The following is a 25186-nucleotide window of genomic DNA, read 5'->3' on the forward strand; positions in this document are numbered from 1 at the left end:
GTGAGTTTTATAAAACAGAATGATTCTATATAAGAAAAGTTCTTCTCACAAACTTTAGCTCTTTCATTACCTTTATGTAGACCTTGTCTGAAGTAATATAACAATAATAATAAAACAGCATAACATTATAATTAAGAATAAAGTAAAAATAAAATAATTCATATATCTGATTAAAGACATTCACCACAGTCATTTTTTCCTACCATATTCCTAATGCAGGTAGAACACTGAGGAATCAAACAATGCTCACATTGCATATTTTCTTATCTGTAGTCTCCACCTGTATAACAAGCAGCTTACCAATTTGGAAACATCTAAATATCTGTAAACATTTAAATATTTATCATTTTTGTCTGGATTGTCAATTTTGCCCAAATGTTTCCTTTCCACATAAAGATTTTGATATATTGTAAATAAACGCCTAGCCAAAATATTAAAGTCAATTACACTGTGCACATACAAGTATATTAATGTTTAACAGACATTTCCCATTTCCTGACTCCCTTCTACATTCAAATTTTCCTGGCTGCCCCTCTGAATCCCCCAAAGGTTTCTCACCATATAGAGGCCAATTATAAAATAGGAAAAGCTCCACTCAAAGCTGATATATGCTGTTACAAAGTGCTCTGGAGAGGTTAAAAGACTGATAGGAATTTGGTCCACTGAATATAACCTGCGGCTATATTGCCAGAGAAAACAAGAATTTGAATGAGTATAGGCTAAAAAATAAATTACCTTATTGCCTTGAAGGCAGTCTCCACAGGTCAGCTAAAGCCTTTTACTTTGGTGTTGTATGGAGAATCATCTCTATTGCCTCCCCCCCTACCCCCCCCACACACACACACATACACACATACCAGATAACTAGGTGGTTTTGACATTTTTGTGGTCAGTGATCTGATATTTTTTCACAAATTGTCTTTCAGAAAATGGAAAGTGTTCTCATTAGTTGAATGGGAATAATTGATCATGCTAACAAATGTCTTTCTCAAAATCCATCATAATTTTAAGTCAAGGTCAGGGTATTAATAAGACTATTACCTTCCTCATATCTATTGTCTCTCCCTGGGTTCATATGTACGTATGTGTCTAGCTAATGTCAACAGCAGATAAAATGCATCACAGTTCAAGAAATGTAGTTGTGCTAATATTTATTTAAGAGGTACTAGCCTAATAATGATCATCAGTAAAAATTTTAGCCAAAAAATGCATTGTGTCTACAAATATATTACATTTCCTTATCAGAAACTTCAATTCAATGAAAAAACAACAGACTAGCCCTGAAACTAAGGGTGGCAGCATAAAACATAATAATTGTAAAGGTCAGTACTACTTACTGATTAGAGTGTATAAGTCAAATATCCAACTAAAGAGTTTACATTCATTATCTCATGTCATATTTTTACCAACACTATGAACCCCATATTATTATCCCTATTTTATGAGGGATAAAACTAAATCTAGAGAGGTAAAGCAATATATCCAAGGTCACACAGCTACACAGTGACCAAAAAGAGAGCTGAAGTCTAGTGAATCTCTACTTGCTAATCCTTGCATGTGCAAGAATTAAGATTTCTTGTTGTTGTTTTAATATATAAGTGAAATCATGTGGTATTTGTCTTTCTCTGGCTGATTTATTTCACTTAGCATAATACTATCTAGGTAAATCCATGCTATCACAAAAGGTAAGATTTCCTTCTTTTTATGGCCAAGTAGTATTCCATTGTATAAATGTACCACAGCTTTTTTATCCATTCCTCTAAAAAAAAGAGTTCCTTTTTTCTAATTCACTTCAAGTCAGTCTGTTCACTAAGCTGTGTCCCTGTGGGACTGCTGGCTCAAATGGAGTGAGTTTTTCCAATTTGCACAAAGACCTCAAGTGGCCTAGTATTAAGCCCTACGTGTTGCCAAATGTTCTAAAAATCCAGACAGAAAAGTTTGCTATTGGCTCAGTTTATTAGGAGTGGGATCATAGACATAAAAAATTAAATTTAGTCTGAACAACAAATAGGATTTTAATGGGGAAGATTAAGAGTACAATGTGTGGGTGGGTTGGGGAGTGGGTAAAGTAGGGTCTTTTGGAAAATTCAAAGGATCCATTTGTTGAAAAAAAATGAGGCACATTTAAGGTATACAAGATAGTCTGAAGTGGCTGAAGCATAGATTTTTCTAGAAAGATCCAAGATCCCATGGAAAAAAAGACAACTTGTGGAATACTCAAAATGCTAAATTAAGGTGTGTAGTCTATGGTTATTAAGATTTAAAGAGCAATAGAGAATTTTGGAGGGAAACAATAAAACCAGATATGAGATGATTATATATTGGGCATATAACTTTTTGTGCAGGTAATATGGCAATAAGAATACAATTGAGAAATTATTATACCAGACCTGAACCACACTAGCATAGAAGTAGTGGAAGCGAAGAGGAGGGATAATCTATACTAAAAATGGAGTTTTGTTCTGTCTTCCTGTGAGCGTTAGTTTTTGTGTTTTTTAAAACTTATTAGCTCTAATATATGTCCATGTAGGTATCAAGTTAAAACACTAAGATCTTTTGGAATTTGACATAGTGATAATGATCATGAAAATTTATTTAAAGATCTTGAATTGCAATTTAGTAGAATTATTAAATCAAAGAAGGAACTTTAATATCCAATATCCTCTCTTTTATTTTTTAATCCTCACCTGAAGATATTTTTTTACTGATTTTAGAGAGAGGATGGGAGAGTGAGAGAGAGAGAGAAACATTGATCTGTTGCCTCCTGTACACACCTCAACCGGGGATCAAACCCACAATCTGGGTATGTGCCCTGACTGGGAATTGAACCCACCACCTTTCGGTATACAGGACAACACTCCAACTAACTGAGCCATATCGTCCAAGGCTGCATCCTCTTAACCCCACAGAAAGATATACCTACTCAAACACATATATCCACACCTACACAAAAACATATCTTCAACCTGGACATAGAATATTTGGCTTAAAGGGGATGTTTGAGTTATTAAAATCTTCTGTGGACACAGATAAATGTCTTCAAACAGTTCAATTTTTAGAGCCATTTATGGACTCACCTTTAAACCATACTTCCACTAACAGTCTTGAAACCCTGGTAGGTTTTGAGTAGATACTGAAAGCCAAATGCTTTTGTGTTCTGACCTATCAGGAATCTGTGGAAGGTCTCTATATCATATCAGTGATATCAGTTGATTCCAAATTACTCCATCTACCAATTCAAGGGAATTCATTCCAGCAGGGTTTCGCTATTTCTCAAGATCTGTGTCATCTGACAATTGATTAGCAATTTTCAGCCATGTATTATTTAGACATTTTTTAATTTTCTTATCCATTCAAGTTTCCATTCATAAGTCAGTGTTACATAATTTTAACAGGTCTATTGGCATAAAATCACCCTTCAGATTATTATTACTGTAAATTTTATCCACTGTTATCCAAATAACCCCATAATCACTACCTTTGTTGTTAGCACAATTGCTTTTAACAAATTATTAACTTCTAACATCATGATTAGAAACCTGCCACCTCACCCAAAATAAGTTAGGAAGTCCTACCCTTATATACATTTTTATAAACCTTCAGCACATAAATTCATCTTAAATATTTGTATCTCAATAACATAAATGCTGGGATTGCTTTCCATTCATTGTAGTGCACAAGAATGCTTGTGATGATAAGGTCACTAGACATTCACAAGACCTTTCATTGCACCTTGAAAACTATATACCTTTAACATATAAAGCTGAAAAAGTAATTTCATCCGAAACTATTAGAGAATATGTGCCAGTTTTAGTTCATATGACTCATAAAACTCAAATAATTATAGTCAGTAGAATATTAATATAATCATCTCACATATGGTTTCATATTTCACCAGCTCTAGTACATTTGCATCCCAAGATCTATATTAACATTTTAAAGATAAATTAGCACATCTTAATACTTAATAAGTAGAAATTCATAGAAAAATGGACTTTAAATTTTCCTTGTAAAAGGGAGCAAAGGTGGTTTTATATTAGGTGTTCATAACAGGGGAATACATTAACCAGCTTTCAAAAGCTAAATTTGTCTCAAGCTCATTACTATTCAAAGCAATGAATTTTCCCTGGTAACATGTCACAAAGGGAATAAGGAACAGAAGTTCTAATGATAGCCCAACAATTTAGCACAGAGTTTTAATTCAGTAATCTGGAGTTCATCACATACCTTGTACATACACTTACGTTTGATTCTACAAGCATTTCATAAATCAAAGGAATGCTCTGTATATTATAATACAAAATATGATTTCAATGTGTACTGAAATTAAGAAACAGAGTATATTGCTTTGCCAAATATAAATAATCATTAATTTCCCCACATTAAGGCATGCAACAAAAGCATTAATACTTTCTCATTATGTCCAACACTGAAAAATTATAACAAATTGATGATTTACAGAACTTACATTGATGAAAATTGGGGTGAAGTCAGAAATAAGCATTGACAAAGGAACAGGATTAAGCCTGAGCTTCTGAGATTGACTCTATAGCAAATAATTTCACAGAAATCATTGACTGTCGGATGTTTACCTCCCTATAGATACCTGCTTCACAGAAAGCAAAAAATAAAACTGGGCAACCACAAGTTTTAAAAATTCAGTATTTTTCAGAAAGATAAGTATTATCTTCAATCAATAAACCTAAAGGATCTAGTTACAGTGCATAATGTTCACTAACTCCTTGAAATAAACTGAAATAATCTGAAAACTTGAGCATATTGGAAGGTATACACTAATGTACTAATATTTGTAATCATCACTAAGTTGTTAAAATATTAACCGTGTTCATGCAGCCAAGCTTAATACCTAAGTTTCTCATTTGCTAATAGCAATTTGTGATAACTTCAGATAAGAGCCTTCCAATGACAGGTTTATATGATGTAGATTGCCTCCTATTAGAAGAATCTATTAATTGAAGAGTTATCTTAATAACTCTTCAGGTTTATCTCAGAATCACTTTTAGGAGAAATGTCCATGTCTAAAGATATTTTGAAAGATGTGAATTATTCAAAAATAATTCAGGAGACCTAGAAGTGTTTGGGAAGTTGATGTGAATCTAAGAGCCAAGAAATATTCAATCTTCTGAAACACCTGAAGGATGAACACCTCAGCTGTCTTGAGCTATATATTTTTTTCTACTGCAGAAGGGACTATGGTAGTTAGGCTAACTATTGCCTTTCTTTCTCCACTTTCTCCATATCCTTTCTTCCTCTTTAAGCTCATGTGCAGCAGGCTTGAAATGCAGTCAGGAACACATATATTATAAAGATTTTTAGTTTAAAAAAATAAAACATTTTCAGGTTTCTTTCATTGGCAAAAGCTTTTGGTTAAGAACCACAGGGAAGAGAGACATAGGAAATTAAGTTAGCAGTTGTACAACTTTTGGTCTCAATACTCCCAGTTCAGAGACTTATTTCAGTTCTCAGAGAGAGCCAGAGTAATGTATTATCTGAATTCAAAATACAACATTCTCTCTCTTGCATATGTCGCACATTCAAACTTCCCACGTGTTTTAGATTGGGTTCCATAGGAACAGATTCTGAGATGACAACAAGTGTGTAGGAGGTTTACTGAGGAGTGTTCTAAGGAGTTGGCCCTGTAAGAAAATGAGGAAGGCAAGACAGAGCAGATGAAAAAACACCTGCAATGTGGTTGCAACTGAAGTCTTTAGCAGTTCCAAAGGTTGCCCTGGAGCTGTTTTGAGTTGTTCTGAAATGAGATGGAAGCAGGCCTTTTAGAGCTGCATCAGGCAGTTTCTGGCTGTGTGTCACCCTCTGGGGGTGGACATAAGCTTGGGTGAGATAGTTCCCTGCAGTGGAGGCTATGTTCAGTGAAGAATGTAGTTGTGAGCCTCCAGCAGCCAGTATTTCCAGCAGCAGAGGGATGGTGCATAGGCAAAGCACCATAGCCTTTACCACACCAAGAAAGGAGTTGTGACTCGGTCAGACTACCCCCAATTAAGTAAGAACGCCTCATTGGGCCTGGCCTTCTGCATCATCTTATGATAAGGTGAGGCTAGTTCCCTAAGAGCTGGTCTGGTCAACTGTGGCCAAGTAAACTGGTCTGCTTTCATCCAAAACATAAAGCACAAAAAATCTCTGTGTATTCTAGCATGTGGGCACTTAAAGGTTTATAGACTCATCTTCACATGAGTACAACACATAACCAACTTCTAAATAACAACCACATCAATAACAACAATATGATAATAATAACAATCTTTTATGTTAATTTGGTACGTATAGTTCCAGGTACTGTGTTAAATACTTAAAATAACCCTTCTCATTTAATCCTAATAGCAACCCTATGAGGTGGCTATTATTATTTTTGTTAAGGATGGGAAATTTAAATCCAGAAACTAAAAACAGAAATGCATCCAATATCACACAACTGATAACTTGATAACAAAAATTGAAAGGAAAGGTTTCAGATGTCTTCATTATAAGAACTTTTTCTAAATGATCTACACAGTCTGACGTATTACTGATCACATACTACTTGATACTTGAACAGAACTCTGTTAACATCTTAATTTTAAGTACAAAGTCAGATCTACTTCATAATATTACAAATATTACAAAATTGATATTACATTTATTCAGGGGTCACATGATCTTAACTCTTCAGAATTGTTGAGAAACATGAAACCAGTTTGAAAGGATTTTTGTTCTGGTAGATATGAAGTAAAGAGGATTGGATGTTCTTTTCTGCTTTCTGCTTTAAACAACTATAAAACTGAATCCAAAAAGTAACAATCATTCTAAAATGGAAGACAGCTATTAGAAGACAAGCAGGACTGTAATCATTGGCAAGAGGAAAGCAGACCAGGCCAGTCCTGATTGCATTGAGCTTTTGACCTTCAGGCAGCTTTCAGGAAGGCCAGCTTTAAGAGGCCACACACTGCTCAGGTAATGGAAACCCTAATTGAGCCCAGTGTCAGCACTGAATTGAAGAACCAGAGATCAGTGTTTAAGGATAGAATTGGAAGGGTGGAGCACTACAGAAGTGGGAGCCAAACAGAGAGAACTCCAGAAGTCTGCAGGTATCCACTTGAGGCTCTGGCTATGTACTGACCAACTCATACCTGAGAAAATGATCCCATTGCCTGAGAAAGAAACACTCATAAATATATACTGGGCTGAGAATAGTTCTGTCTACACAGCCAGATTGGGAAGACCTTGCCATGCAATGCTCATCCTTTAGAATGCTCAGAAGCACTTTACTTTAGTTGTGAGCCTAAACTTGCCCTCTACCACAAGCTAATCTAAACCTATCTAAGCCAAGCTTAAATCAAGCCTCAGAGGTATCCTACTGATTCCAGTAACCTATCTGCATGCCAGAGAAAATTTTAACACTATTAAAAGGAAGACAATAAAATACAGTAACCAACAAAATGTCAGGCATTCAGTTAAAAATTACCAGGTTAAAAAAAACACAAATACAGGAATATAAAACCCATAATGAAGATAACATGGTCTTTATAAATGGACACACACAAAAAAGATAGAAATGATGGAACTAGGGTAGAGAAAAATATTATTATTCTGATTTGAAAAATGGAAAATTTTAAAAAAGATAATCAAATTCAACTTCAAGAAATAGGTTGGCTCTAGAAAGTCTGGCAAAATTTTTCTTACAAGGGCAGATAGTAAATATCTCAAGGTTATGGGCCATATGATCTCCATTTCCCATATTTAACTCTCCTTGTAGCACAAAAGGGACCATAGACAATATCTAGATGAATGCTGCAATAAATGGTGTCTTACAAAGGCTGTGTCTGATCAATGAGCAATAGTTCACTGACTCTTGATCTAGAGGTTAATATGTCAGAAATAAAAAGTGCCCTAAATAGAATTAACTTCCAAAGAAATTCTGTATAAGAAAAGATCAGTGGAAGTAGCATAACAACTATTCACAATGAAATACAATGATAAAAAACATTTATAGATAGGATCAGGTACATTGAGACCACATCATGCAGTCTAACATATATGTAATTAGAGTCCCAGAATAAAAAAGGGGGGGGACACAAATAATATTTGAAGAAATAATGGCTGATATCCCCCCTAAAATTTGTTGAAAACAAATTCACAGATTCAGAAAGCTCAACAAATTCCAAGCAGATGAGAAAACTGAGGCTTGAAGTTGTTAGATTATTTTCTGGAGGCATTTTCATAACAAGCTATGATTCAAATCTGTTTGATGATTTGAAACCCAAGTTTTTACTTATTTGATATACTTCCTCTCAAGCTTGATGGTATGAGTCTAGTCTTCACAACAAGAGGGAAAATCATATTTATTGAGAAACCAGCTATATATCAGGTGCTGTGCTAGATGTTATCATATATACTATTTTATTCAATTATAATATCTCTATTAGATAAGAATAATTTCCCCATTTGACAGATGGGAAAGTTTAAAGTCACAGAGTTAACACAGAATGCTTAAAAAACAACCAGTCTGAAACATCACGGTATTGCTCCGTTTCAGGCTGGACTCTGCCAGGGGGAGGTCCTGGTAGAAAAAGACAGGTAGAATAAACCGCAGGTCTTCTGGATTTACAGACTGTCTTCTCCTGTAAAACTTGGCTGTATGGATAGAGTACTTGAAAAAGAAATAAGGCATATGCATTCTATAAGTAGAAATCATGTAGTTTAGAAACATTTGAAATAGAAACCTAATGATAAAGGAGGAAATGAGGCCTTTGATTTTAGCATTAGTTCAAGCAATCACTGGCACAATACAAATTACGGACAATAAATTTCAGAGCTAGTACACTAGCTCCCGGTATGGCTATAATACTTAGAACCATAAAACCATAGAATTGTGAAATTATTTACAGATTGTAGAATTCAGTCTATTCCTTTTGGAGCAATGGAAATGCAACCCAGTAGATTGTATCATTTACCTAAAATAGCATCATTGGTTATTGACCCTCTCTTCTAAGCAGTCCCCAATTTCATTGCAGAAAATATAAATTATTCATGCAGAAAGACAAACCCAATTTTGGCAGGTCAGAGATTTCAATGAGATGTGAATTGGTTCAGGATTGTGATGTATGAATTGAGGCAGCTTTCCAGATTGCCTTATCTCAGCTGTCCTTCTGTGAAACATACTATTTTGACTATCTAAATTGACCTCTATTCCATCCTATTCAACAGTCATTAGGTAGTTCATTAAAAAGAAGGTAAAGTAACAAAATGCAAAATTCTGAAAATCAAAGGATGTTAAAAAGGATACTTATAGAGAGGTCATTTTCCCTTTTTTACCACATGTAAAATAATCCAAAATAGTTTGTGACTGTACTCTAAAGAATTAAATATAAATGCTTTACTTTAAGCAAATTATCAAAAATATATGTCAACCATATGCATACATACATACATAGATTCAGGCACACATGTTGTTCTGTAAGCCCCATGAAGACAGGGATTGCATTATTCTCACACATTCCCAATACCTTGCATAGCAGCTAGGCAGCTGGTGGCTGTAGGTGCTCAATATTTATTGGGTGAATGAAAAAAAAACGAGTGAAAAAGCACAAACATTTGGAAAAGCATAGATCTGAAGCAATACATGTAACTAGATTTTAAAGTATTAATTAGAGAAGATTGTAAATGACAATAACAAATAACATTTATAGATTGATTTTCATGTGTTAGCCATCATGGGTAGTGCTTTTCTATACTTTTAGTTCAGTCAACCCTGTCTTGGGTTCTGCATGAAATTAGAAGTCTATCCCCTTTCAGGATTAGACCAAACAAGCCTTAAATGTTTTTAATCTCAGAAATTTTAGGAGCCCAAGAATATATATTCAAAGACTATATGTGACTTTCAGGGTTTAGAGTAGTACTGGAAGATAGTGGTGATCAAGAAATGTCAGCAATTTGTGTGTGTGTGTGTGTGTGTGTGTGTGTGTGTGTGTGTGTGTTCATCATAGAAGTGGCAGATCTGAGCTTGCCTTCATTCCTCTATCTGAAATTAAAAGCTTTTAGCAAATTTGAGCAAGCAAGCCAATGTGGTTTCCTCAAATGTTAGTCTTTTATTCAGAAAATTGCTGGAGATGTTATGGTCATTTTTTTAATCTTTAGGGCTGGGAAAACAGAAGTAATTTTAATGATTAAATTTACTCAAAGCACTCCCAGGTGTCGATCCACTAGTCCATGCTGAACAGAAGTCCATGTCTTTGCATCTTAATAGTCTCTAAAGGAAGGTGTACATAGCCCTAACTGGTTTGGCTCAGTGGATAGAGCATCGGCCTGTGGACTGAAGGGTCCCAGGTTCGATTCCAGTCAAGGGCATGTACCTTGATTGCAGGCACATCCCCAGTGGGGGGTGTGCAGGAGGCGGCTGATCGATGTTTCTCCCTCATCTATGTTTCTAACTCTCTATCCCTCTCCCTTCCTCTCTGTAAAAAAATCAATAAAATATATTTTAAAAAAATAAATAAAATAAATAAAGGAAGGTGCACCCCCTCCCAAAAAGAGATAGATAGACATTGTAAAAAGACATCAAGTCTTTGTACTCTGATAAACATGAAGATTCTTTACATTGGAGAAGTAGTACTCTTCCTTACTTAAGAAAGATGATTACTTTTTTAATTTTCTGTAATCTACAACAAAAGGGAAATTAATAGAAAATAATAGATAGTTCACGTCTGGCTAGTGTTGCTCAGTGGTTGAACATTGACTTATGAACCAGGAGGTAATGGTTTCATTCCCAGTTGGGACACATGCCCAGGTTGTGGGCTCAATCTGGGTAGGAAGTGTGCATGAGGCAGCTGATCAATGATTCTCTCATCATTGATGTTTCTATCTCTCTCTCCCACTCCCCGCCTCTCTGAAGTCAATAAAAATATATTTTAACAAAATAATAGATGGCTCAGGCTCTCATTAAAGACAGGAGGAATGTTCCCCCAAATGCTTTAGTAATTGACATACAACAACCCTATGAGGCAAATACTATTGTCATCCCCCATTGGAGAAACAGATTCAGAGTCAATATTTTTTGAGACCTGAAATCAAGCCAAATGGTAAAACCAGGGTTCAAACATAGTTTCTATGACTCCTGAGCCCATGATCTTTGGTACCATGTGTTCCTTTTCCCTCACACTGACTCCAAATGAGAAAGAAGCATGTGCTGAATTCATTTCTGTGAAGTCCTTCATGCTTCTCAAGAGATCCCCTGGCACATAGGATATTTAGTTAGTTCTCTGTTTGGCCTTTCCTTTTCACATGAGATCTGGCCAGGAGCATGGGCAAAGGGCCAAGCTCTGAAGCCCTTTCCAGATGCTTTACACCCCAATAATCCCCTAAGCTCTTCACAGAAGAAAGTCTGAGCTTATTTCTCCCTAACTCCCCATGTTTTAAGGCTCCAGAAATCAACCTAACAATATTTCTCATGTGCCCTGTAGCCTACCAGTTAACAACAAGCAACTCAGTCACTATCTGCCACTACCTGGTTTTGCCGCTTACTAATTGTAACTTTGAATATATTACTTAAACCCTCTAAACTTTGTCTGCAAAATAGACCTGTAAGAGTGTATACTTCATGGAGTTGTAAGAATTCAGGGAGATAATTTGTTTAAAACACTAGTTAGCAATGCAGGCCATTTAATAAGCATAATGCATTTACAGATTAGCTTGTTTTTATTCTTTCCCCACCTGCTCTAGTGGAGTACAGTAGACTAGAGAGCAGCTCTCAGGGAATAGTACTGTGCCTTATTCATGGAACACTCCCCTCCCTCCAGAGTAGGAAGAATGAGCAATATCATCCCCAAAAGATTTCAGAATTGTTATGAACTAGTGACACCAGTGTGCCTCCTGCTCTTCCATTTTTGGAGTGGAAGTGTCTATTGAAGTCATCCTACCCCTCTGTCACCGTCGTACATTGATCTTGTGTGGAAGATAACTTTTCCTTTTGTTTCATTAGATTCTGGATGACAAAGAGCCACATCTGAGTCATATCCAGATTTGAACGTGATACAAATCACAAAATCCTGGACTTCAATCCTAATGCTGTAATTAGATGACATCCAGGATGAGGGTGAAGACATGTGGGAGTGATATGAATATATGTGATCAGAGGGCACACTGTGGTAAAATATAAAATTAGCTACAATCCCTGAAGCAATGTGACTGTATAAAAGGCAGAAGCTATTTCCTAAATTTGAGTTGGCGCTACCTTGCTTTGCCTAATGTAATAGCAGACATGAAGCAAGCAAAGGATTAAATAATGCTTGCACATTAGAGATTGCCCTCTTTTTCTACTTTTAGACCCTGCAGCTGTTCACATGTAAACAAGCTCAGGTTATTATCCTAATTAACAGCCCTACCAATTGCCATACATGTGAAGCCAGCTTCACTATTAATTGCTATCTTCTATGGTGAGTTTACTTTACATCTGGAAGGTAAAACTGGGCATGCGTCATTTATTTTGCAGCACTTTTCCCTTAGGAACAAGTTGTCCACAAGTGTCTTCAGTTCTGTTCTGCTCCTCTCATGCATAAATCTTACAGTCAGGGAGGCATTCCATGAAGCAAAGGAAACCATGATATGGCACTGACCAGGTGTGCATGGCATCTAAGAATAACACTTTCCCAAAGAGACAAGCCATGTCTCTCCTCCAACCTAATCTTTATGTTAATAAGAGTATACTCAGGTGATATCTGCCATATCCCTTTGTTTTACAACTCAGTTGGATGATACTCTATAATAGTGAGACTGGTATTATTTACTTGGTCCTTCACAGTTACCAACAATGAAAATGATGCTGCATTTTTCTCTTCTACACATGCAATTATGTTTCAGGTTTATATGGTTTATCTCTGAAAGAACACAGGAAGACTGCTGGTTTTTTACATGTCTGACACTGGTATGTATTTGTCTAAACACAAAAAAAATTCATTACTGTATAATGGTAGAAGTCCAACAGAATTCTTTCTGTGCAAATGTTTGTTGTGACTTTTGGGAACCCCTTGAAGACATCAACACATAGCAAACCTATAATTCTGTTTCTGAGAAGAGGACAAATACTCAAACTGCTTTATCCAACAGCTCTGAAAGATCATTATGTTGTTCTTTTTTATTTCATTTTTCTATCCAAGACAACACTGATTCAACAAAGCCACTGTCCCTTGACCGTTGGTGACAGTTACATGTGTTATGTAGTCATTTTTCCGCTTGGTGAAGAGAGCAATGAAGTTTTCTGTAGTCACAACTTTTGCAGATCACAAACAAAACAAAGATGAGAAAGGCAGGTTAAGAAAGCAGATTTGACCCACCATTGGCTGCATGACATTCTGGGTAGATGGAAGATATTAAGCAGATATATCGATCCGAAGGCAACTGCTTGTCTATCTTGGTCCCTGCTAACCATCAGCACCCATAACAACGTCCAGCAGATGATGCATACCTACTGAAAGACAAAAGAAGGGGAATTATTCACATGATTTCTGCTAGATCCTGGTCTCATCCTGGTTAGCAGTACCCTATCTTTTTCCTTAGAACAGAGCTCTAACTTCAGATTTTCCCATATCTGTGGTAAGCATGCAGCCAAAAGAAAAATATAGCAATACATCAGTAATAGGTAATAAAGTAATAACTATCATAACTTATATTATAATTTCTTAAACTTCCCAGAAATTAGGTCTATTCCATGGAAGAAAACAAGAATGAATCAAGAATATTTCCTTGCACTTATTTGTTCAGACACATATAAATGAAAGCCAAAATAATGATAATAATAGGTCATGATATATTTTTTAGAAAATTATAAGCCACAGTTTGCTGATTTACATATGAACAATTCTCAGGTAATTGAGAAGCATTGAATGCTTGGGGCCCTTGTCAGTCTGGCTTACTGCTTTGCTGGCACTCCTGTCTGGCTGGCTGTGCTGACAGTGTAAATCAAGGCATTATTATTAAATTGACCACATGCCCGATGCTTTTGTTTCTTTGTTTTGGGACAGAGATAGGAAATTTGACTGGGGCCCCAGAGATCTATGGGGGTAAAAAAAACACACACAGAAAATAAGGATGAGGGGAAAGAAATGTGCAGTGATAAGAGATTTCTGCTGTAAAAGTCGTGACACAACATGAGTTTGACTCTGGCAAAAGCAAACTTGGCAATGTGGGTCAAGAATTAACCTACAGGGATGCGAGGATAACATCTCCTGAGACATGTCTCTAAATTACATCAAAAACTTCTATGAAGGATGTGTAAGTATTATACAAATTTTTTTAAAATGTATTAGTCCAGTCTGTGTATTTTAACACGATTCTTGTGAGTGTCAATGAATAATAAGTTCCTCTACATATATGGAGAGTAATATAAAGGTTAACCATATACTTCAAAATATTCTGAATTTAAAACTATAATTAGGATATTTGAGGAAGTACTTTTAGCTGTTGCTGTTTAAAGTAGTTCACTGTCTTGCAATTCAATAAAGTAGTAGGAAATAGACTGGAATGAGAACTACATAATCATTATTTGGTTGTTAAGTTAGTGCGTGAGTTTATTATTAGATTTGTTATTTACTTTTCCAAAAGAGGTCCTAGATATTCTAACATTTTCTTGATTTTATTACAAAAGGATTAGGGATATTAATTGAATTTTAAGCTTTTTAAATATTTCCAAAATTATACATTTGATTAGTAACTTGTCACTGCTGCCCTTCATATTTTCAGAGTGAAAAGGGGTGAAATCTCATAATACAGGATTTGCATTGGGCTTGGTGATCTCTAAGGTTCTTTCTTGCCTCAAAACTTTATGAATCTTAAATTTTAAAAAATGTGACAATGAATAAAAACCTTTAAAATGTCCTCCTTTAATGTTTGTTTTCAAAAGATTTTTTCTCCTAAAACTATAATAGGTGAAGCCTCCAACTGTGATTGGTCAATTCCACACCCTTTTCTTTGGATCCATCCGAATGTTCTTTCTTGGGGTATTAGGCTTTGCAGTCTACGGGAATGAGGCTTTGCACTTCAGCTGTGATCCAGACAGGAGAGAAATAAACCTCTTCTGTTACAATCAGTTCAGGCCAATCACTCCACAAGTAAGTTTTTCTGTGTGCCCATAAGCCTTACTCTACACCAGATAAAATTGTTTCCTTTTAAATATAAATTAATGCCATAATGAAATTAAAAATACCTTAATAGGTATAATTTCTAGAATTATTACTATTTTTAACCAGTTGTTTATTTCAGGTAAATTAATTTGAGTTGATTGAGAGTTTCTTCCAACATTTTATTATCTACCGATGTTAATATTATACTCCAGGCCTGTAATTAGAAAATGGAAATTACATAGCTACTAAAATAAAGTATTTCAACAATATTAGATAATTGGTAGGTGATGATAGTATAATATGACTACATTTTCACAATTTAATTTATTAATTAAAAGAGATATGTTCTTCATTACTACCTTCATTATATTATTTTTATTGCTTATAAGACTTATGAAACTTGGAATTCTTAAGTTAGCCACTCTTGATAATCAATGAATTTTTAAAGTGTATTTTGGTTATATGTTGATTGATTTGACTAAGATATTTCTGACATACTTTAGGTGTTTTGGGCACTACAACTAGTGATTGTCTTGGTTCCTGGTGCTACTTTCCATCTTTATGCTGCATTTAAAAGCATCAGTCAAGAATGCATTCTTCAAAAGCCCATTTGACTGGGGCCCCAGAGATCTATGGGGGTAAAAAAAACACACACAGAAAATAAGGATGAGGGGAAAGAAATGTGCAGTGATAAGAGATTTCTGCTGTAAAAGTCGTGACACAACATGAGTTTGACTCTGGCAGAAACAAACTTGGCAATGTGGGTCAAGAATTAACCTACAGGGATGCGAGGATAACATCTCCTGAGACATGTCTCTAAATTACATCAAAAACTTCTATGAAGGATGTGTAAGTATTATACAAATTTTTTTAAAATGTATTAGTCCAGTCTGTGTATTTTAACACGATTCTTGTGAGTGTCAATGAATAATAAGTTCCTCTACATATATGGAGAGTAATATAAAGGTTAACCATATACTTCAAAATATTCTGAATTTAAAACTATAATTAGGATATTTGAGGAAGTACTTTTAGCTGTTGCTGTTTAAAGTAGTTCACTGTCTTGCAATTCAATAAAGTAGTAGGAAATAGACTGGAATGAGAACTACATAATCATTATTTGGTTGTTAAGTTAGTGCGTGAGTTTATTATTAGATTTGTTATTTACTTTTCCAAAAGAGGTCCTAGATATTCTAACATTTTCTTGATTTTATTACAAAAGGATTAGGGATATTAATTGAATTTTAAGCTTTTTAAATATTTCCAAAATTATACATTTGATTAGTAACTTGTCACTGCTGCCCTTCATATTTTCAGAGTGAAAAGGGGTGAAATCTCATAATACAGGATTTGCATTGGGCTTGGTGATCTCTAAGGTTCTTTCTTGCCTCAAAACTTTATGAATCTTAAATTTTAAAAAATGTGACAATGAATAAAAACCTTTAAAATGTCCTCCTTTAATGTTTGTTTTCAAAAGATTTTTTTCTCCTAAAACTATAATAGGTGAAGCCTCCAACTGTGATTGGTCAATTCCACACCCTTTTCTTTGGATCCATCCGAATGTTCTTTCTTGGGGTGTTAGGCTTTGCAGTCTACGGGAATGAGGCTTTGCACTTCAGCTGTGATCCAGACAGGAGAGAAATAAACCTCTTCTGTTACAATCAGTTCAGGCCAATCACTCCACAAGTAAGTTTTTCTGTGTGCCCATAAGCCTTACTCTACACCAGATAAAATTGTTTCCTTTTAAATATAAATTAATGCCATAATGAAATTAAAAATACCTTAATAGGTATAATTTCTAGAATTATTACTATTTTTAACCAGTTGTTTATTTCAGGTAAATTAATTTGAGTTGATTGAGAGTTTCTTCCAACATTTTATTATCTACTGATGTTAAAATTATACTCCAGGCCTGTAATTAGAAAATGGAAATTACATAGCTACTAAAATAAAGTATTTCAACAATATTAGATAATTGGTAGGTGATGATAGTATAATATGACTACATTTTCACAATTTAATTTATTAATTAAAAGAGATATGTTCTTCATTACTACCTTCATTATATTATTTTTATTGCTTATAAGACTTATGAAACTTGGAATTCTTAAGTTAGCCACTCTTGATAATCAATGAATTTTTAAAGTGTATTTTGGTTATATGTTGATTGATTTGACTAAGATATTTCTGACATACTTTAGGTGTTTTGGGCACTACAACTAGTGATTGTCTTGGTTCCTGGTGCTACTTTCCATCTTTATGCTGCATTTAAAAGTATCAGTCAAGAATGCATTCTTCAAAAGCCCATCTACACTGTGGTTTATATCGTCTCTGTTTTAGTAAGAATCAGTCTAGAGGTGATATCATTTTGGCTTCAGATTCACCTCTTTGGTTTCCAAGTCACGCCTCTCTACCTGTGTGATGCTGGATCTCTGGGGGGAAAGTTTACTATTATAAAATGCATGGTACCAGATCACTTTGAGAAGACCATCTTTCTCATTGCAATGTACACATTTACTGTAATTACCATGGTATTATGTGTTGCTGAGGTTTTTGAGATCATTTTTAGAAGACTATGCTTTCTAATTAAGCAGTGACCCAGAGGTTGATTAATTGCTATCATACCACAGTTATTGATCAATCATTGTAATTTATTTTTACCTTATTCAGTGAGTGCCTCAATATCAAACATAAATATTTATTCTTTCAACATACCTCAGTGTGTCCAAAATTTATGTTTAGTATAAAATATAATGCTAACTTCTAAGGCAGGAATTCTTGAACAAATATTTCAGTCTATTTTAATTTTGTCATGCATTAGATAATATACATAGAACTAATGTTAACTTGTTTAACCACTACTTTTACACTATGGAATACTATGCAGCTTTAAAGAAGATGGATCTCTTATTCTTTAGGACAGCATGGAGGGATCTGGAGAGTATTATGCTAAGCAAAATAAGCCAGTCAGAGAAAGATAAATATCACATGATCTCACTCATATGTGGAATCTAATGAACAAAATAAACTGATGAACAAAATAGATCCAGAGACATAGAAGTATGGAACAGTCTGTCAAATCTCAGAGGGAAGGTGGGGCTGGGCATGGGGGGTGGAGAGAGATCAACCAGGGAACTTATAAGCATACTAGAGGCCTGGTGCACAAATTCGTGCACCAGTGGGGTCTCTCGGCCTGGCCTGTGGGATCGGGCCCAAACCTGCTCTCCGACATCCCCCAAGGGGTCCCAGATTGCAAGAGGGTGCAGGCCAGGCCGAGGGACTCCAGCGGTGCACGATCGGGGCCGGGGAGGGACATGGGAGGTTGGCCAGCCAGGGAGGGGCTGCGGGAGGTGTTCTTCATTACTACCTTCATTATATTATTTTTATTGCTTATAAGACTTATGAAACTTGGAATTCTTAAGTTAGCCACTCTTGATAATCAATGAATTTTTAAAGTGTATTTTGGTTATATGTTGATTGATTTGACTAAGATATTTCTGACATACTTTAGGTGTTTTGGGCACTACAACTAGTGATTGTCTTGGTTCCTGGTGCTACTTTCCATCTTTATGCTGCATTTAAAAGTATCAGTCAAGAATGCATTCTTCAAAAGCCCATCTACACTGTGGTTTATATCGTCTCTGTTTTAGTAAGAATCAGTCTAGAGGTGATATCATTTTGGCTTCAGATTCACCTCTTTGGTTTCCAAGTCACGCCTCTCTACCTGTGTGATGCTGGATCTCTGGGGGGAAAGTTTACTATTATAAAATGCATGGTACCAGATCACTTTGAGAAGACCATCTTTCTCATTGCAATGTACACATTTACTGTAATTACCATGATATTATGTGTTGCTGAGGTTTTTGAGATCATTTTTAGAAGACTATGCTTTCTAATTAAGCAGTGACCCAGAGGTTGATTAATTGCTATCATACCACAGTTATTGATCAAACATTGTAATTTATTTTTACCTTATTCAGTGAGTGCCTCAATATCAAACATAAATATTTATTCTTTCAACATACCTCAGTGTGTCCAAAATTTATGTTTAGTATAAAATATAATGCTAACTTCTAAGGCAGGAATTCTTGAACAAATATTTCAGTCTATTTTAATTTTGTCATGCATTAGATAATATACATAGAACTAATGTTAACTTGTTTAACCACTACTTTTACACTATGGAATACTATGCAGCTTTAAAGAAGATGGATCTCTTATTCTTTAGGACAGCATGGAGGGATCTGGAGAGTATTATGCTAAGCAAAATAAGCCAGTCAGAGAAAGATAAATATCACATGATCTCACTCATATGTGGAATCTAATGAACAAAATAAACTGATGAACAAAATAGATCCAGAGACATAGAAGTATGGAACAGTCTGTCAAATCTCAGAGGGAAGGTGGGGCTGGGCATGGGGGGTGGAGAGAGATCAACCAGGGAACTTATAAGCATACTAGAGGCCTGGTGCACAAATTCGTGCACCAGTGGGGTCTCTCGGCCTGGCCTGTGGGATCGGGCCCAAACCTGCTCTCCGACATCCCCCAAGGGGTCCCAGATTGCAAGAGGGTGCAGGCCAGGCCGAGGGACTCCAGCGGTGCACGATCGGGGCCGGGGAGGGACATGGGAGGTTGGCCAGCCAGGGAGGGGCTGCGGGAGGGTTTCAGGGCATGTCCAGCCCATCTCACTCAGTCCCAATCGGCTGGACCCCAGCAGCAAGCTCACCTACCAGTCAGAGCATATCCCCCTGGTGATCAGTGCACATCATAGCGACTGGTCGACTGGTCAACTTTCTGCCCCTTGGTGGTCAGTGCATGTCATAGCAAGCAGTTGAGCGGCCTTAGCATATCATTAGCATATTATGCTTTGATTGGTTGAATGGCTGACCGGAAGATCAGACACTTAGCATATTAGGCTTTTATTATATAGGATATGCATAGCCCATGGACACAGACAATAGTGCAGTGTGAAGACCTTGAGGGGGTGTAGAGTGGAGGGGGTCAATGGGGAAAGAAAGGGGGGACATTTGTAATACTTTCAACAATAAAGATATATTTAACAAATAGTACTTTATAGAGTTCTCTGATGTACAATATCTTAATAGACACAGTATTTTGTGGATAGAGAAACTTTTATTATCCCTTTTATACAGAGTGAAAAATTTTGGCTCAAGGAGGTTAATACATGGGTCCAAATTCACACTATCATACTGGAATTCAGGTCTCCTACCTCTGAAGTTATCTCTCTTTCGACTGAGCCATGAGTTTAAACTTAAGGATATAATTATATTTGCAGTCATGTAAAGTATAACTTATTTAAGCACAAAAGTTGTGAGTTAATTATTAAAAGAGTCATTCTATATTTGATCACTGACTTGAAGAAATGTGGCAATTACATTTTTAATATTATACTCTACTGTTTTCTTGAAATTTTTAACATTAAATGATATGGTAATATAGCCTCCAAATAAATAAAAATGGTATGAAAAATATTGTGCAAGGCTTTCTTGTTTCTTGTTGAAATAAATTAAAATCTCTGTGCTCATAGTTATAACTATCACTTCTATATTCAAGACTATTGAAATGGAAAATTATATTTATATTACATTAGACTTTCAAAATAGCCATGAAATTATTTCAAAGACAATTTTATATCAATTCAGTGCATTTCTTTTTATCTGTCTGCCTTACCAATAATCATCTTCATTTGGTGTAATTTAAAATCTTTATGTATGACTGCCTTCTACTGGTGCCTTATTAGAGAAATAAGTAGAGTCAGTCAATTACTGAGGTTTTCAATCTTTCCCTCAGTATTATTCAGCCTATGTTTGATGTCACGAATTTCTAGATTTAGGATTTTTAAATTCTTCAGGCTTTCTCCACATGAGTACACAGGAGAAAAATCCAGCTTACCAACATTCAACAAATAGCTGCTGAGTATCATTTACCATTTGCTGCATTGAGAGTTCATATAGAAAGATAACTAAGATTTAGTACCTTTATGAGATCATATTCTAGTGGGAGGTTCAGTGGCATAACAAGAGGGTTGGCTGATAGAAATAGCCCACTCAGAAAGAAGGAATATTTATTCACTGTCTTTGTCTAGAATCCCTAGCCCCTAGTGCTAATAAATAGCAACAATGTTTAGTCCATTTCATTCTTATTTTTAAATTCATTAAAGATAATGCACACTTTATTGCCTGCCCCAAGGTAGTCTGTTACCACCAATCCTCGCACACACACAAATGTCTTCATATTGAGTAATACTTCCCTGCACCGTTGGAAGGCTGGTAATTTTTTGTTGGATGCCAGAATGGGCGTTTGACTTTGTTGAATGCTGGAGAGATATTTTTGTGTTCCATAAGTATACTTAAACTTTATTCTGAGGTACAGTTAAGTTACTTGGAAACAGTTTTTCTTTTGTGATTTTTTTAAGCTTTATTAGGTGGGAACTGGTATAGCCCTCACTGAAGGGCTAATGTTGCCCCATTACTAAAAATAAAGCCTTTCTGAGAGCTCTATCAAATTCTCCTTTGGTGCTTCAGAAATATTATTCTTCCACCATTCTCACAATCTTCAATCCCATCCTCAAACTGATAAGAGTCTTATTACACTTGGGTTGCTATAGCAAAATAGCCAGACTGGATGGCTTATAAACAAAATAAATTTATTTCTCATCGTTCTGGAGGCTGAATCTCTGAAGTCAGGGTGGCAGCATGGTCAGGTTCTGGTGAGAGCTCTCTTCTGGTTACATATTTGCCATTGTACCCTCACAAGGTGGAAAGAAGGTAAAAGAGCTCTCCGGGGTCCCCTTTATAAGGACACAGATCCCACTCATAAAGGTTCACCTTCACGCCTAATCTCCTCCTAAAGGTCTCACTTCCCCACATCATCACATTTCAGGTTAGGATTTCAAATCAGAAATTAACCAGGAGGAAAGTAAAAATAACAGCACAAAATAGAACACTGCAAGCAATAGAGAAAAATCAAACAAAAAGCTGGTTCTTTGAAAAGATCAGTAAAACAGAAGACTTTCTCAGTAGAGTGATTGAGCTAATAAAGGAGAAAATGAAAATTAGACATTTCATAAATGAAAAAAGGCCCATCACAACAGAACATTAAGATGATTGCAAGAGAAACCATATGAACAATGTCATACCAATAAGTTTGATATTTAGATAAAAAGGAGCAATTCCTTGAAAGGCACTGATTGCTAAAAACTTATTCTACAATAACTAGGAAATATGAATATTCTTGAAACTATTAAAGAAATTAAATATAAAAAAACTAAAAGCCTTTCCACAAAGAAAATGCCAGGCCCACATAGCTTCAGTGGAGAATTCCATCAAATGTGTAAAGAAGAAATAATACTCCACAATCTCTTAGGAATTAGAAGGGAATATTTGCCATTTCATTTAATGAATAATTATTTAACATTGATTTAAAAAATTCTTAGCAAAAATATATTAGCAATTGTAATACAGCTAATATATTATATGTATATCTATACTAATAATATGGTAATGTGCAAATTGGTCGGGACGCCGTCACAGTAATGACTGATCAGCAGGCTGCATGTGCAGCAGGCGCAGGTGGGCAGGGACTTGCAGCATCGGGGACGGGGGCGGGGCCACGGCAGAGAGGCCTCTCTGCACGCCTGCGCTGGGGGTCCACAGGTGCTCGAAAAGGCCCCTCGGCCACGGGCCCAGCCTGGGGTCCCTAGGTGCACGGAGGTCTGCAGGCCTCCCCCGGCTCTGGCCTACCTCTTTGGAGCAATCCATTGAGGAGCCCCGGATGGGTGGGTGGGACCTACCTCTTTGGGGCGATGGATTGTGTGACTCCCACACTGTGACAGGCTGGGGGACCACCCCACCCCCAACCCTGAGTGCACGAATTTCTTGCACCGGGCCACTAGTATATATATAATGATGCTACATCATGGGGTTCAAATGGGGATTATCTCAGGCATAAAAGGTTTTTTTAACATTTGAAAACCAATTCGTGTAATTTAACGGGATTAAGGGAGTAAAGAAGAAAACCCACAGTCATCTTAATAGAAGCAGATAAAAGCATATTAATCTTAATACCCATTTAATATGAAACAAACAAAAAACAAAGCTATCACTATAAAAGGTAACCACATAGCCCAGCTGGTGTGGCTCAGTGGTTGAGCATTGGCCTATGAATCAGGAGCCAGGAGTTCACAGTTTGATTCCTGGTCAGGACACATGCCTGGGTTGCAGGCTCAATCATCAGTGTGGGGCGTGCAGGAGGCAGCCAGCCAATCAATGATTCTCTCTCATCATTGATGTTTCTATCTATCTCTCCCTCTCCCTTCCTTTATGAAATCAATAAAGATCTTTTTTTTAAAAGGTAACCATGTAAATTAAATAAAAAGTATCTGAGAAATTCTATATGAAACATCTCACTTAATAGTGGAAGGATGAACAATTTCTCCTATAATTGTGGAAAAAGGCAAGGATGTGTACTTTTACCACTTCTGGTTAACATTAAAACTAGAGGTCAAGACAAAATAAAAACAAAATAAATATATATTTTGAATTTATACTTATTAGTAAATGTAACAAAAAATACAAGATATACATATTAGAAAATAATATTTTTACAGAAATAAACATGTACATAGTAAATTCTAAAGAATGTACAAAAAGCTATTAGAATAATTAAATTTATAAAGATTAATATTTCTGTAGAGTAATAAGGAATGAAATTTAAATTTTTTAAAATGTCATTTGAAATATTCAAAAATGTGAAACACATAGGGATAGATTTCACAATAGATGTTCTAGATTTGTACAATAAAAACTACAAAACAATGCTGAAAGAAATTAAAGATGCTTTAAATAAGTAGAACAATAAACCACAGTCATGATTTGAAAGACTTAATCTTTTATAACTCCAGCCACTCCAAATTGATCTATAGTTCCCATACAATTCAAGTCAAAAATCTCAACCAGCTTTTGTAGAAATTAACAAGATGCTTTGAAAATTTATATGAAAATACAAAGGACTTGGAATAGCCAACACAATTTTGAAAAAGCAAAATAAAAGTAGATGACTCACACTATGTACTCTCAAGACTTACTATAAAGGTACAATAAGCCAAACAGTGTGGGGTTGGTATGGGATAGGTATATTGGTTACAGTAATACTAAAAGATTACAATTAGTTCTACAAATATATAGTTGTGTGATTTTATTTTTGTTTTTAATTCACTAACATAATTCAATTATGCTGGAAAACAAGATATGCATGTTGAAAAAATAAACTGTAATTTTTACCTCCAGTCCTGTCCCAGCCATGAATGTTTAAATAGGCCTGGCCAAGTCATCAGGGTCTTCTCTTTCAGTCTTTTGCAGGAACTTTTAAGGAAAAAACTATCTCTAACTAATAGAATGTGAGTCTCATGGTACTGGAACCCAAATTTCTACCATATATAGTGTACCCCAAAGATACAGCAATGGTTATATATTTCCTGATTACATTGATTGAGTCCTGTCATTTGCCACCAAAATAGTTGTGACCACAATTGGAACATAAAGTTTTGCTGTGAGATGATCTCACATACACTGGAGTCTAGGGAGTGGTGCAAAACATTTTCTTTTTTCTATCAAAACACCTGTCAGTTCAAGTATCACTCCCTTTTCTTCTTCCTGTGGTTGCCATGAAACCCATCTCTGCCCTCTCCTCACTGGCCAAGATTCTACCTCCATCCTGAAGGGTAATGTTAGATTTTTCAGCTAAGGAAAGTTGACGTTTTTCTTCATAGTAAAATATCATAGTGAATTCTTTACTGTAAAATATCAACAAGAAAACCCAACCTAATTTACTTTGACTCATAGCATAATTTCAATGTATTATTAGGCTAACAGTTACCTATGTTAATTTCCCCACTCATATCAATTATCCTCTACTGACGGTAGTATGGTGCTTAGAAAAAAAAGATCATGTATTGGCAGATGGAGTAAAATCCAATTCTAACCATTTCAATTAATTGGATATTTTGCTCCACTTCTCCTAGAATGTATGCAATTGAG

The 25186-nt window shown here is 35.7% G+C and overlaps 2 protein-coding genes across 2 annotated transcripts; both read left to right on the plus strand.

Annotated features, from left to right (window-relative positions):
• The first annotated feature begins 14177 nt into the window (after positions 1-14177).
• On the plus strand, positions 14178-15742 carry LOC102260951 (gap junction epsilon-1 protein). Its single transcript, XM_005859069.2, has 3 exons — positions 14178-14280; positions 14934-15116; positions 15632-15742. Exons 1-3 carry the CDS (start codon positions 14242-14244, stop codon positions 15740-15742), a joined length of 333 nt encoding a protein of 110 aa, XP_005859131.1. The 5' UTR covers positions 14178-14241.
• Positions 15743-15874: 132 nt separating this feature from the next.
• LOC102261237 (gap junction epsilon-1 protein-like) lies at positions 15875-17725 on the plus strand. Its single transcript, XM_014533935.1, has 3 exons — positions 15875-15977; positions 16632-16814; positions 17330-17725. The coding sequence occupies exons 1-3, from the start codon at positions 15939-15941 to the stop codon at positions 17723-17725; spliced, it is 618 nt and encodes a 205-aa protein (XP_014389421.1). The 5' UTR covers positions 15875-15938.
• Positions 17726-25186: the final 7461 nt, after the last annotated feature.

Source organism: Myotis brandtii, unplaced genomic scaffold (genome assembly GCF_000412655.1).
Source record: "Myotis brandtii unplaced genomic scaffold, ASM41265v1 scaffold123, whole genome shotgun sequence".
NCBI classification, from domain to species: Eukaryota; Metazoa; Chordata; class Mammalia; order Chiroptera; family Vespertilionidae; genus Myotis; species Myotis brandtii.

Coding starts and splice junctions, on each gene's coding strand:
- LOC102261237 (XM_014533935.1), top strand. CDS start 15,939: ATGTCTCTAAATTACATCAAAAACTTCTATGAAGGATGT. Junction 15,978..16,631: donor AAAACTTCTATGAAGGATGT/GTAAGTATTATA, acceptor AAACTATAATAG/GTGAAGCCTCCAACTGTGAT. Junction 16,815..17,329: donor TCAGGCCAATCACTCCACAA/GTAAGTTTTTCT, acceptor GACATACTTTAG/GTGTTTTGGGCACTACAACT.
- LOC102260951 (XM_005859069.2), top strand. CDS start 14,242: ATGTCTCTAAATTACATCAAAAACTTCTATGAAGGATGT. Junction 14,281..14,933: donor AAAACTTCTATGAAGGATGT/GTAAGTATTATA, acceptor AAACTATAATAG/GTGAAGCCTCCAACTGTGAT. Junction 15,117..15,631: donor TCAGGCCAATCACTCCACAA/GTAAGTTTTTCT, acceptor GACATACTTTAG/GTGTTTTGGGCACTACAACT.